This window comes from Danio rerio, chromosome 17 (genome assembly GCF_052040795.2).
Source record: "Danio rerio strain M-AB ecotype USA chromosome 17, GRCz13ab, whole genome shotgun sequence".
In the NCBI taxonomy this organism is placed as follows: Eukaryota; Metazoa; Chordata; class Actinopteri; order Cypriniformes; family Danionidae; genus Danio; species Danio rerio.
This window is the reverse complement of record NC_141037.1, coordinates 18,976,777-18,992,214: the sequence shown is the minus strand read 5'-3', so window position 1 is coordinate 18,992,214 and position 15,438 is coordinate 18,976,777. Positions and strand designations below refer to the sequence as shown.

The window sequence follows — 15,438 nt, the reverse complement described above, 5'->3', positions numbered from 1 at the left end:
AATACAGATTATTAAAATTAAAATACAAAGTAAATATAGCAAACTAAATTATTTTAAAAAGACACATCTCTTTGAGCAGAAATTTAAAATTATAAAAATAGTTACTACGTCCTTATGATAAACTGAAAAATTGGAAAAACAAACGAAAAAACTTGCAAGAGAGCAAATGCGTGTGCTTAAATGCACCTTCTGTCACACTCTTTTTATTTAATAATGTGATTTTGTTAACACAGGAACTACCAGAATTCTCACCTCATTGAACCTACAGTAATTCTGACCATTCTCATAAGTCATATAGTTACATCATATTTATATTCAAAGCTTCTGAGAAGCTCTATATGTTTGTCATCATATTTTATGGAGGCATTACCCTAAAAGTGTGATCTTTTTGTTAATACAGCCTATAAATATGTATGTGTCCTGACATTTTATCCTACTCATCAGATTATGCTACCAACACTGTATTTGAATGATTGTAAGGAAGGGGTTAGGGATTAGATAGGTTGATATTACAGCTTCATATCACACTAATCCACGTTCAAATTTACACTGGCATTATCTGATAGGTAGCATATTGCATCATCAAAATGTGCTACCTATATTTTGAATGCAAGGTGGGACAATCTAACAAGATAGGACAACAAATCGACAGAACACCGCCACCTTGCTTTCACTTTACAATCCGGAGAGCAAGTTTTTTTTCTTGATATGTTGTTTTGAAAGACATATCTGAAGTTATGCATTTTTTTTTTACATAAAGTTATGTTTATTAGTAGGAAGTTTTTGGGCAAAAGGCAGCATTCTTATGCACTGCAAAGGTATAACACACTAAAACGCATATGGTAATTCTGGCCACATTGTTCAAGGTAGAAATAATCAAAATTCTTTTGTGATTTATAAATTTAATCAAATAACAATGTTACAAATAAATATATATTTAGGAAAAATTAGGGTATTGAAATGTGGGTTTTATTTTAACTTATTAAATTACAGAATAAAAAATGGTCAAAATGACGTCTTGAGTATATTGTAATGTATGAATTATTAAAATGTAACTAGTATCGTGTATGGGATGTAATGGATTGTTTGTATTTTTATTGATCAATGAATCAAACCGAACAATCTGTTAATTGTGTTAATGTTCGGTTGACACTAGTTTTTCTTCAAATTACAGAAATTAACCTTAATTTTGGGGGGACCCCCAGGATGCGGAGTCCCACTGTAGAGCGTGCCCGTCGGCTAGGCCACTGTCTGTAGCCCAAGAATTTGCCAATTGAAGCTAAGCAAAGATGAGCCTGGTCAGCACATAGATGGGAGACCAACTTCGAAAAACGGTTGCTGTTGGAAGTGGTATTCCTGATGCTTATGTAGTTCCTAATGTCCCAGTATAGTGACAGACATGAGTGCTTTTGGATGAGATGTTAAACCAAGCTCCCATGGTACACAAAGTGTGGTGGTGTACCTCTGGTGTATTGGACAATTTTCCACCATCAGTTCACATCTGCTCAGTTGGCTCTATCACTGTCTCTCCTCTGGAACTAAAGTTGGTGTGTGGTAAGTGCACTGATCTAATGTCTAAATCCGAATAACATCTAGCAGCTAAATGTATCTGGAAAAATATTCAACGGCTTTTATTTTCATAAACAGCACGAACTTTAATGCGTCTAGTGTTCTGATTGGCTAAAGTAGACACCTCACGTCAGCACGTTCTAGATGTGAACTCGCTCTTTTCGGCAATTTTCCTTCTGCGTTTACACAGCGCAGCATTCACATTTAAGCATCCAATGAGAAAAGGAGCTGTAATGTCGTCCATATTTTTTTTTTTTACAATCATTGATCACAATATAACCCACCACAGCCTGTATTCAGTGTAAAAATACTGGGTTCCACACAATTTCAACATGTTATACCAACTCATTGTGGACTTCAGGAAGGGACGAACAGGCTCACATGATCCTATCCACATCAATGGGACGGCCGTTGCACTCGTCTCATCCTTCAAGTTCCTGGGGACCCACATCTCAAAGGACCTTTTCTGGACCACCAACACCTCCAGCCTGGTAAAGAAGGCTCACCAGCGCCTATTCTTCTTAAGGCAACTTAAAAAGAACCAGCTTTCATCAGCAGTCTTGGTGAACTTCTACCACTGCACAATAGAAAGCATCCTGACAAACTGCGTCACAGTCTGGTATGGAAGCTGCTCTGTTGCTGAGCGTAAGGCACTGCAGCGGGTGGTGAAAACTGCCCAACGCATCACAGGGACCACACTGCCAGCCATAGAGGACATCCAGAAGAAACACTGTCTGCGCCGAGCACGCAGTATTCTGAAGGACACCTCTCACCCCGCTCACATACTGTTTTCTCTCCTGCCCTCCGGCAGGCGCTTCAGGCTACCCCGGACAAAAACAAGCAGACTGAGGAACAGCTTTTTCCCCAGAGCTGTCTCCCTCTTGAACTCTGCCCCTCACTGACTCTTTTGGCCCCCCAATACTCCCTCCACTCTCCTCTAACTTAAACTCCTCACAATCACTGCACTGTTTAACATTTGCACATTGAAACTTTTGCACATATTCACTGCACTACATTACACTGATTTACTTATTGAACTGTACATACCCACTGCACATGGACATTTGTAATTTTGTACACACCCACTGTACATACATTTGTAATTATGTTTATTTATCTGCACACTTATTATTATTAATAGCAACCTGTACAGATATTCATATTCATCTATTTTAAATCTGTTCATAGCTATTACAACCTGTATATAATGTTCATAGTACATCCATCTGTAAATATCACCATAGTTTTTCTATAACTGCACTTTATAACATACCTGTATCCTGCACTTACTGCTATTGCACTACTTGTTAGACCTATTTCGTTGCATTGTACTTGTACATGTGTAATGACAATAAAGTTGAATCTAATCTAATAAATTGATTAAATTGACTTAATTGCTATTACAAATTTAAGTGGATTGAAAATAAAAGAATTAAGTTGTCCAAATAATTCAATAATTGTGTTGACATCTCATTTTAAATGGGGTTTCAACAAGCAGCAAATGATATATTCATTTTGAGTGCACTCACCACACACCAACTGAGATCATTTTACCCAGCCCTGACAGTACCACAAACTGATAAACGCAGCTGAGCAGCTATGTTTTTTACAGCATGTAAAAGACCAGAAACGTTAATCCTACAAATCATGCAGACGTGAACTTTTGATAGTGTTTCACGGGAGGCAGACGCAGAGACAGAAGTGTTTTATCGCGTGTTTTCAGTCACAATGGCACTGACAGCCCGGGTCCCTCGGGGAACTTGTCATAGGCAATCTCACACTGGCTTTGACATGTCGTGACACCGCTTGACCAGATTAAAAAGATTATACGCCGTCTCTCTGCTTTTCCTCTGAAGGTCAGGTCTGTTTAGTGTTACAGCCCTGGGTGAGCAAACATGGCAACCGGCCTTAAATCAACAGACCTGCGCCTGGCAAACTGTCACGACTCACAACAGACTGGACTGAATGTCACCGCTGTTCACAGACGGAGAAGCATTGTGTGTGAAGTTGGTCATGACAGGGGGAAAAAAAGAAGAACTAAGCGGACTTGATGTGGCGCAGAAGCGATCGCAGATTTCCAACACCTGCTCTCGAGCAAAGACTCATTTACTGGGAAAAGACCATAACAATGCTTTATACATTTTTGTTTTTTTTGGAAATTTGCAATGAGTTACCTTGGTATATCTTGAAAAGCATGAATATTATAAAACTGATTGGTAACCATTTAATAAGGTTGTTTTTATCATCCCTTCACTGACTCCCAGTCCAATTTAGGATTCAGTACAAGTTATTGTAATTTGCTTTTAAAGGTTTGAATGGTCTTGAATGGCACCTACTGGTGAGATTCTTCATTGACATACTTAATCTAGGTCTCTTTGGTTGGCACAACAGATCCATCTAGTTGTTCCCAAGTCTTGATAAAACATCAAAAGCAGACTGTCTGTGGAATGGTTTGCCTTTTAAATATCATTAAAAAATCATCGTCTGTCTCTTGCACTTGTTTGTAATTAATTTTATTTTGTTTACATATACAAAGATTTTGTGTGTTGATAGAATTTGTAAAGCACTTTGGTCAACATATGTTGTTTTTAAACCCATTATATAAATAAAGCAAACAAACAAGGTTCCATTAGTAAATGCTAGTTAATGCCTTTACTAACATGAACAAACAATAAACAATACATTACAGTATTTATCCATCTTTGTTTAGGCAAGTTAATGAAGTTGTTTAAAGTTACTTTAAACATTAACTTGATAGTATGTTTTGTCCCTCTACTATGAACGGCTACCAGTTTTCAACATTCTTCAAAATATCTTCAAAAGAAAACAACAACTCGTTGTGAGTTAATTTTAATCTTATGGTAACAATAACCCCCACAACCGAAAAGTATTAGCCTGTATAAAACAGTATACCATGGTGTATAATGTGTAAAACCTGCTCTATTGAAGAGGTCACAAAATGCTTTAAGTTCAGTATTTGTTTTCTTTCTTTTTGGCAATGACAATTCCTTGAAATGAATACATGAACATATCAAACAGTCAGTAAAATGCATTTATTGAATGCATTCAAATGCAATATATATATATATATATATATATATATATATATATATATATATATATATATATATATATATATATATATATATGAGCTGAAACAACAAAATTCTTGGGGTTTTTTGGGGTATAAAATTTTTTAGGGGTTATTCTAACTGTTTTATGCTCATCCATTTGAATTTGTAAAAAACTAATGAGTTATCTTAATTCTTTCTTGTTGTCCGAACACAAATCGATTGTGTAGAACCCAGCATTTTTCTACAACCCACTACAATACCATGGTGTAATAAAGATTTCTGGCAAAAATTAAAAACATAATCTGTAAAGAGAATATTAATACTAATAATTTAAAAATAGCTTTTTGTCACCTTTTTATTTGTTGCATGCTTATAATAATTATAAATAATAATAATATCACATAACTCTTTAAAGTTTAATAATACATTAATATATATATCATTTCGTAATTTGCCCCAATTGAGTTGCTAACAGCGAATAAATTAGAATAATGCTTTTATTCACAATCTTATGTACAAAGCTTAAAACCAGGTGCATTTTACATGAATTAAATATGTATCCAGTCCAAAACAGACATGCTAGGTGTCGCGCTCATAGCCAGATTCGCTTTTCCTCTTCTTAATCATTTGAGGTTCTTCTTCTGACATTTGTGATGTCTGTGTAGCTGGAAAGCTCTGACCAGAAGCAAGTACCTGTCGAACAGTCACATTTACCCGAGACGTCTGCAAGTACCATGAGCAAATGTCCCAATCTTCTTGAGAAACACTTTGAATGACGTCCTCATCCTGCACCTCTGTCTCTAGTCTCTGGCACAGGCCGGGTGGCAGGACGTTTCCAGCAGGCGATGGGACGATGCAGGGTACTGCATGGTAATGTAGCCGACTGGGTCCTGACATCACCATTATGTCACCGCTGTGCATGAATAAAGCAGTGGGACGGTCTTCTCTTTTAGTCCCACCCAACAGGAAAACTGCAGTCTGACCAAAACTAGCATTAAAAGGACAAACGTGGTTATGAATGCATTTCTAATGCTGATGGATTAGACCCTGCATGCACTTTAACATGCGCTTGTATCTCCCATCAACAAAGGCTACATTTATGTTATGCCAGAATGATCAAAGAATGTATATAAATTCCAAATCGACCCCAACTTCTTCAGGGATATGTATTGCAACAGTAATTAAACTGTGCTAAAGATAATAATACAAACTTTTATTAAACTATCATTATGATTTAGTTTTGTTAACTGATGAAATTAGTATTTTTAATGAAAACACTTTAGTTTAGCTCACAATGTATGGTATTAGCAAATCATTAACTAACACTACCACCTTAACATACTACTAATTAGTTGTTTGTTAATAGTTAGTAAGATAGAAGTTGGGTTTGGGTTTACTTAATAACTACTAGTACTAATGAACAGTTAGTATGTTGATAATAGGCAGGCACTGTATAAAGCCAGTAGTTCTTAGCATGAATTGTGACCTAAACTAAAGTGTTACAACTTATATTCTCATTTATCAACTTATTTAATTGTATTTATATTAAAATAAGTTTCAGCCATATGAGCACAGTTGTTATGCATTTCAATTGTTTCAAAAATAAAATCCCTTCAGATAAAGTACAAGAAAGTTCAACTAAATGTATTTACTTTTATATGAGAAAAGTTTCCATGACTAAACACCATTTCCTATCATTTTGTATTGATGCACAAAAATATCAGCGAGAGTTTTATAACATTATTAAAAAAATAATTATATTAAAATTCAAACAATAAAAAGACATCATCAGCAATAAATAATACATAAGATAAAAATCTTTAGGTTAACATTTGATAAACATTCCAGCATTTTTTGAAGGATCCTTATGTCTGGTAACATAAAAAAAATAGTACATTCCAAAAGTATATGTTTAACAGTTTGGTTTCTGTTGAAATATTGATGTTACATGGAAACTTTTGCTTTGAGTAAATATACAGTTGAGTGAAGTGTTTGATACAGCATCTTGTGTAAGCAACTTCATCATGTCTTGAGTTTAAAAAGCTGTTCAGTTTTCTTCCTACTACTGGCTGGATTTCAAAAAGTTTCTTTTTTGAGAACTGATTCCATTCTGCTTGCCATTAGACTTTTATTAAAGGCTTTCAGTCTGAAGGTGGGATTTTGCATTTATTCATTCTTCCTGTTAGTGCCGTTTTGGCACCTTTGTCCACATAAGTATTAAAATATATACAGAATACTATAACATTTTGTGGATGATGCTCAGCCAGGTTACCAGTGATTTTATTTAATCAGAAAATGAAAATTTAATCAGAAATGCAGTAAAAACCATAAACTTGTCAAATATTATTCAAATAACCAATATTCATTTTTTTAGAATTGTAAAATAATAATTCATTCCTCTGTTGAAACTGCAACATCCAGTCCTTAGTGTCACATGAACTTTCAAAAAACAGTTTCTGATTTATTTCAACAACTCCTGACAGTTGCACTGCTTAATATCTTTGTGCAAATTCTATACTTTTTTTCAGGATTTTCGATGTACAGTATATAAAGCATTTATTGAAACAAATTTTTTTTTATATTATAAATCTATTTACTGTCACTTTTATAGAACTTTACACAATGATGCTGAATAAAAGAATAAATTTAGTATTAAAATTTCTCTAAAAAAGCTTCCCGTATAAAAAAAAAAATCCATGTCAATTAAAAGAAGACTGACTCCCACAATCATAAGTAAAAAGCATATCAGAAGTTCTACTCAATCAGTAAACGCAGCTAAAATTGTAATAATAATGATATTCCTCACCTGTAAGACAACAAAGGTCGTGTATGATCGAGCTCTGATTCATCAACATGGATTCCAAGCGATGAATCGGATCGGTAATAGTTGAGAATACCAGCTTCAGCGTCAAATTCTGAAAAGCCACAAGCTGCAGCTACTTTATGAGAAAGCGATTGAAGTTCCTTTGGGAAAGGAGTATAGTGTTCGGGGGAGTAAGTCTGAGAAATGAAAGCAAGCCAGAAGAATACGGCGTTACATGCCTTATTTTAGTAAAATGCAGTAAAAATGCCTATCACTGCAGGAGGTAAGCAGGTAGTCATTTAGCAGATTATTTTATTCAGAGATTTACTGGACAAGTAAGATAAATGCCTTGCTTAAGGGCACAATTGGCAGCCTAGATCATTAAACAGAATAGTACACCACACTAACCTAAATGTAAGCTTATTTTAACTATGGAATTAAAATAAATAAATAATAAATAAATAAATAGATAATTCAGATATTCTTAAAAAGTTAAAATAATAACTATTCAGATTTTTTAAGAGTGCATGATAATGACACAAATGTTCATTACAATTATTTATTATATTATTGAATATGGTCACATCTAAAACCCATATGGGCAAGAAGTCAGTCAGATAAGTCAGAGATGCAAATTCAAAACCCCAAGCAAAACATACTGAAAAGAACAAATACTTCAATATAAAATTATTACATTTCTTTTAAATTATTTATTTTCTGAACTTTAAATTTCAAATTGTAAAAAACTAAATTAATAGATAAATTTAACTTTTGATCTCAGAATTAAATTTTTATATTATAATGTATACAGTTGAAGTCAGTAGAATCGTAGCCCTCTAATAATTAACCAATTATTATTTGATTTTTTTTTTAAACAAACAATAAAAATTATTTTAACTGATAAAAGAGTTTTAGCTTTATATATATATATATATATATATATATATATATATATATATATATATATATATATATATATATATATCCTCATACACAAGGGTTTTTAGACTCTCGTGTTAGATTTTTTTTTTTATATACATTTATGCTGTTAAACTGTCGTATAAACGCATTATCACACTCGTAGCAATGCGATATGGGTGCACTGTATATCAGCACTGGTGGTGCCTTAGTGTCCCACCATTGACAATATACAGCCATATCGCACTGCTACGAATGTGATATTGCGTTTATACAACAGTTTAACAGCATAAATGTATTTTTAAAAAAGAATATCTAATACGAGAGTCAAAAAACTCTTGTGTATGAGGAACTACTTTCTTCGGCAATTCAATCATATCTGCAGCTGATACCATAACAGGAGAAACCGTTGCTACCTTACCAACGTCACTTTAGAGCTAGTTTTTGAATGATTCTCCAGCGTAATGTCTAAAGTGATGACAAAACAGGTGATTTTGCTCACATTTAAAGATTATAAGGCTGAACGGCATATAATGCCATCAGTCTACAGAGATTTCTCCCAATATTTCTCTGTTGCAATCAGAAGATCACAGTAGTTATCCCTGAAAAAGCTAAATCAGCGCAAATTCTACCAGATTACTGTTGCATTTGCGATAAGAAAAAACGTTAAACACGTGGGCATTTCTTCTTTCTTACTGAACTAGTGTACAGAGAAAAAAACAGGAGATGAATTAGAAACAAACAGATGGGCAACCAAAAAGTATCTCAGGGTTATACAAAGAGTGGCCAACACAAAATGCCTAAATTTCTGATCCCCATCTCACACTCAAAACACATTTGATCAGCTGTAGTTTGAAATTACACTGTTTTTCCTACTCTAATGGCTTATTATGCAGTCTCTGTCGCCATCCTGTGGATGGACAACGTCAACCGTCTTTCGTCTGCTCAATGACAGGCTTATGGCCGCCAACGCAATGTCTCTCAGACTTTATACATATTTAAAATAGGCATTACCTTTATAAATAAACTTCATAATTGCAATCTAAACAACTACATTCTCGACTAAAGAAGCCTCAAAAGTACATTGTTGCCCAACAGCAGCAATATTTGTCAAACTGTAGAGTGTCCTCTGCTTGTTGCTGTATGTGGCCGAAGTAACACAAGGGTGAAATGGCTGGACGAGTACTGTTATTATTATTATAAGTTTATAGATCAAAGTTGCATTCTTTTTTCTGTCATGTTTTATATACACATTTATTTTGTGGTGAAAACAAGCTTCAATCCTGACTCCTTTGACCATGAAATGTAAAAACCAGAGACGTTTTGTCATTGTAGCTACAAATGCTTTGGCATAACTGATAAAAGAGCTTTTGCAGCATTCTTTCAGCTCTGTGGCTTTTGCAGTGGCTCATTGTCAGCGGTTCTGCATGAAAGTGTAATCAATGAACAATCATATGATCACAGCCTCTCCAAAGGGCTGAATTAGCGGCTTACGCTTCTGATCCGAGCGCACCGAATGCCTCAGCCTTCAGTTCTACTTAAAGGAGGAGGACAGAGTCTCTGCTTAAAATTCAACTGATTGCCGTCAGACGTTTGCCGTGTCAAGCTAACATCAGAGCTAATGAATCCGGTGTGCACCTCCTGACTGATTTAATAGGACAGAAGACTAAACACTTTTATGTAATTAGCATATAAACGAGACAGGCAGACATCAGGCCTGTACAATTAGAGATGAAATGTCCTGAAAGGAGCAAATAATGCTAATAAGATTGTGGACAATGTTTCCTTCCTCTTTTTCTTGCTCGTTCTATCTCTCCAGGAAAAACAATGGCACAATAAGCTTTGCAGCAATATGCTTATTTTTGCTGGAAAGGAAAAATTATTATATATTATATTATATTATATTTTGCTATATTATATTTTGCTATATTATATTATGCTATATTATATTATATTATATACAAAAGTTCTGTCTGGTTCTTGAATCTGATTGGCTTAAAGCTGTGCATTATTTTGCCAGTAACAGGACTCGTACCACCTCTTTACCCTTTACTCCACCCACATACAGCAACAAGCAGAGGACACTCTGTAGTTTGACAAATATTGCTGCTTTTGGACATCATAATTTACTTTCAAGGTTTTTTTTAGTTGAAAATGTAGTACCTATTTTTAAAAAATGTTTAATTTCTGAGAGATACTGCGCCAGCGGCCATTAGCCTGTCATTGAGCAGACCAAAGACGGTTGACGTTGTCCATCCACAAGATGACAACAGAGACAGCATAATAACCCCTTACAAGAGGAAAACCTAGCGTAATTTTAAACTACAGCTGATCAAATCATTATTAAACTAGTAATTGACTTTCTGGGTCAATCTCTCTCTTTTGTATGTTGTAATGCTGTATATATACACACATATATAAATTGGATTAATTATATTGTTACGTTTCACGTATGTTTTGTGGTATTTTTGTTGTTTTCTGCTTTGCGCCCTTCTCTCTTCTCTCTCTCTTGTTGTGGTCCTATCCTGTTTCAGGTGTGCTACCATTGGTCGAGTGAGCTGTCATTCACCTTCGTCCCTCAATCGGCGCGCCAATAAGGATCGGGTCCGCGCAGTATAAAACCGGTGTGCTTGCGCTGTTCTGGATCTCCTCACGTGTGTCGGCCGGACTGTTTTTGTTTGTTCCGCTTCATTCGTTTGCGAGTGCTGTGTTCTAGTTTTTTTCTCTGTTGATATTGATTTATCAGTTAAACTTGTGCTGCTCTTGTTAATGTATAGTGAGATTTTGAACGATCTTTATGAGAATTGGATTACCTGAGATCTTGTTTTGCTAATGGCTAACAGTGTGTACTTTAGGAGAATTCTAGCATTTCGAGCAGCTTAGTATAATTTTGTATTAGTTGCCACATGTGTAATTATGATGTTAGTTATGAAGTTTAGTTAAGCTACGTGCTGAAGATTACGGTTTTGTTTCTGCATTTTTCTTTGATCAGTCAGTTTAGTGGGTTGGGGTTTAGTTAGTTTGTTTTGTTATATTTATTACACTCCTATTTTTCTTTATTTAATTCAATTATTTAAAATTTACAATTATCTTCCATCTCATATTCATTGTTTGACATTATCCATTAATAAATACTTACTTTTTGTTTCACTTATCAAGCGTATGTGTCTTCTCCTCATTCACCCAGCATCAATAGACTCACTGATTGTTACGTATCATCCCTTTAATTATTTAACATCATAAACACGTAACAATATATATAATTAATCCAATTGTTGTACGGATTGTTAGATCTGTATTAAAATTTTATTTCGCACAAGACAACAGCTAAAGCATTTAAAACGCAACATTAATACCTTAGAGTTCCAGTCATAGTGGTAACCAAGAGTAACCCATCGCAGTTTTTCCAACAGTGTTTTTGGCTCTCTTTTCCTATTGCCTTTTCTCCTGCAATGACACACAGACCCATTTAGATAAGGAAAAGTCTGAGATGGATCAGAATCCAATAGCACAAACCATTCACACATTTCCTGATAAAGGACTCTAATAAACTGCATTTCCTCAAAGCCATCTAATTCACAGCAGAAAAACACAAGAATAAGCCTAGAAGCATCAGAAGGTAAAATAACCAATCACAGAAGTCTCAAGCTACAAAGCACAAAAACTGTTTAATTTTAGATAATAACACCAAAATAATATTCCACAAAATAACAATGCATGATACCATTGACTTACTGAATAGCATCTATGCTTCTTTCCCAGATGTTTTCAGTATCCACAGAAGACATATGCATATCTAGGTTACACACGTTGGGTTTCTGTGGATAGATCTTCAGACACTGTTTTACCCAGAACTGCTGAGAGCCCGGTAGGAATGGGTTGGATATAAATATAAAACCTGCATTTCAACAATTACAATACAATCAATGTCATTTCATCCAAATGAAACATTAATACATTGAAGATTTATATGACAACATGTAAAGAAGCAATATTCTGTGTTTTTTTGTGATTTATTTCATATATTTATGCCTTAATGCCACCAATATTAAAAATCCATCACTGGAGAAATAATGCAAGACAGCAGATGTTGAAATTTTCTGATTTTCAATAATACAGTATATAATAACGATAAACATTTCATTCATTCATTCATTTTTCTTCAGCTTAGTCTCTTGTTTCAGAGCTCACAACAGCGAAATGAACCACCAACTATTCCAGCATATGTTTTACGCAGCATTCACACAAATACACACGCAAACACAGGGAAAACATGCAAACTCCACACAGAAATGCTAACTGGCCCAGGCAGGACTTAAACCAGCGACCTTCTTGCTGTGAGGCGACAGCGCTACCCACTGAGCCACCATGCCGATAAACATTTATGATATTGTTATCATTGGCACTTCAAAACAGTGCAATCTATTCAAAATCATTTTAAGAATATTCAGATTGTCACATCACAGCACTGAATTCTTGTAGAGTAAACAGATCATTTTATTTAAAATAATAAACATTTTCATATGCTAATTTGTTCTCCGCAGTGTTGGGTAAAAATACATTTATAACATTACAATTTTAGGTCTATAAAAAAAGTTACCCAATTACTTTAACCAGTTAAACTCTGCTGTTATTTTGGGACTTTCGCCTGGATTTTGCCGACTCAAATTTAAAAGCTTCCCAAATCCACATGCAGAGGCATAAATGCAAAAATTTGGTATCAAAGAAAACCCTTTTAATTTTCATAAAACACTACTGAAAGTGTTTAAAATAACTGTATATGTTGTCTGTGTTATAATAAACACCTTAAAAAAAGAGGTGCTTTTAAAAATTTTTTTTTATAATTCTCAAATTTGAAAGTGTAAATCATAAATGTATTGTTTTCACTTCTGCGCTATGGAAACACCGTTACTCATTCGGCAACTGTTTGATATGTGAATATAATTCAGTAAAAAGAATGCTAGAACTGTATGAGCACCGGCAAGAGCTTTCAATTGAGCTATAACTTGTACATGTGTCATATGAAAAATATGAAAATGAACCAATGTAAAATACCCAGCTCGGGAATCCAAAATACTGTGTATGTAAGTGTAAATAACTTTTGTACAGTAAAATAAAAACCAAAGTGATGCATTTGTGCATAAAATATAGATTCTACACTTTCAAACGAAACCACTTAAGGGCCTCTGGTGCAATGCTAGCCCTTTAAATCTTAAAGCGAAAGTCGATGACGCCACGGCAGAGCTTAACTGGTTAAGGAAAGTAATGTGAAAGTATGTGTTACTGTATGTTATTTTAGCCTTTTTAAAGATATTTCATGTCCGGAATTAATTGAGCATAGTTTACAAGAGGGACTATAATACACGAGAAGCTCCCTCAAACATTCATTCATTCATATATTCATTTTGTTTTTGGCTAAGTCTCTTTTTTCATTAAGGGTCGCCACAGCGGAATGAACCACCAACTTATCCAGCACATGTTTTACACAGGGGATGCCCTTCCAGCTGCAACCAATCACTGGGAAACAACCAGACACACTCATTCACACACATACACTACGGACAATTTAGCGTACCCAATTCACCTAGTCTTTGGACTGTGGGGGAAACCGGAGCCCCCGGAGGAAACCCACGCAAACACAGGGAGAACATGCAAACTCCACACAGAAACGCCAACTAACCCAGCTGGGGCTCGAACCAGCAACCTTTTTGCTGTGAGGTGATTGTGCTATCCACTGCGCCACCGTGCTGCCCTGTTCTGATACTTTATAAGCCTATTGTTTGTTAACACTTTACAATAAGGCTTAATTAATTAACATTAGTCAAATAAACTAAACTGGTGACCAAAACACTTGCAAAGCATTTATTAATCGCAGCTGTCCATTTAATTAAACTATTTTATTGGATCATGGAGCTAACAACTAATAAAATTCTGTTCTGCATCGTATTTTGTTAAACCTTAGACTAACATAATAACTAGCAAAAACATCATTATCACTATTATATCAATAACTAAATGGAAATATTGCATCTCATACTGTAAAGTATAACTGTTGCACTTTTGCATTTCATTTTGTAATTAAATAGTTTGAAACACTTGTTGACTTTGAACATTTAACAATTTGAACATAGCTTGAAAATAGTGAACATAATATAAAGCAAATACGAAACACTCATAAGCCTTGATATAATCAGGTATTACAAAAAATATTAGATCTGTTATATCTGTTACATTTTTGAGAGTATACGGTATGTAATATATTCATCATACCTGGATACCCATGCAGACCAAAAGCTCTCCAGTCTTTAATCGGTTGAAGACCAACTTTAGAAACATCATCCTCACTTAGAGAAGTGGAGTTCAGTTCACAAGGAAAAACCTAGAAAACAGAAAATACTGATGACCAGCACAAAAGTGACACAAAGGCACAACAACATGACACAATTGTGCAGTAGTTAAGCAATATTATACTTCAAGGCAAAATTAATCAACAAAGTTCATAGGTAAAAATGTTAATGAACTTAATCATAAAAAAACGTGTTAACGATAACAATATAAACAGTTAACCTACTAACGTTAACATTTTTTCTCATTTTCATGTCATATCATATTCCTCACGCCTGAAAAAGATTTGTCAAGAATAAACATAGTTAAACATATGTAACATCGAATAAACATAGTCAAATTATGTAGCACATACATAATATACAATCATCTACTAACTGAATATTAATAATAACGTTAAGTGTACTAATATTAGCATGAACAGTTTAGTAAAAATGCTAATAAATACGCAAACATTCCTCACGTCTGAATGGCTCACCTTGTCATTACATGGTTTGGAAAAGTTAATAACTTCACTGAAGTCTGGAGGAGGGTTTCTCCTCCTATAAAACTTGAACAATTTTCTAAAAGCATCTTCTCCATGCTCCACTATGGAGGCTGCCATCTTTGCCGTCATTTGTGACCTTTCTTCTTCTGACGTCAACGACGCATCGCTTTGTTTTAATTTAGATGTATTTATTACACAATGCAACTAAAACAACAATTATGAACACAAGACGTATCGAAATG

The 15,438-nt window shown here is 34.6% G+C and overlaps 1 protein-coding gene across 2 annotated transcripts; it reads right to left on the bottom strand.

Annotated features, from left to right (window-relative positions):
- Positions 1-5,122: 5,122 nt before the first annotated feature.
- Positions 5,123-15,323, bottom strand: alkbh1 (alkB homolog 1, histone H2A dioxygenase). 2 transcript variants are annotated; one of them, XM_087289119.1, is made up of 7 exons: positions 15,188-15,323; positions 14,940-14,984; positions 14,635-14,743; positions 12,100-12,262; positions 11,721-11,811; positions 7,450-7,643; positions 5,123-5,631 (listed from the first exon to the last, which is right to left on the bottom strand). In XM_087289119.1, exons 2-7 carry the CDS (start codon positions 14,961-14,963, stop codon positions 5,223-5,225), a joined length of 990 nt encoding a protein of 329 aa, XP_087145245.1. In that variant the 5' UTR covers positions 14,964-14,984; positions 15,188-15,323; the 3' UTR covers positions 5,123-5,222.
- Positions 15,324-15,438: the final 115 nt, after the last annotated feature.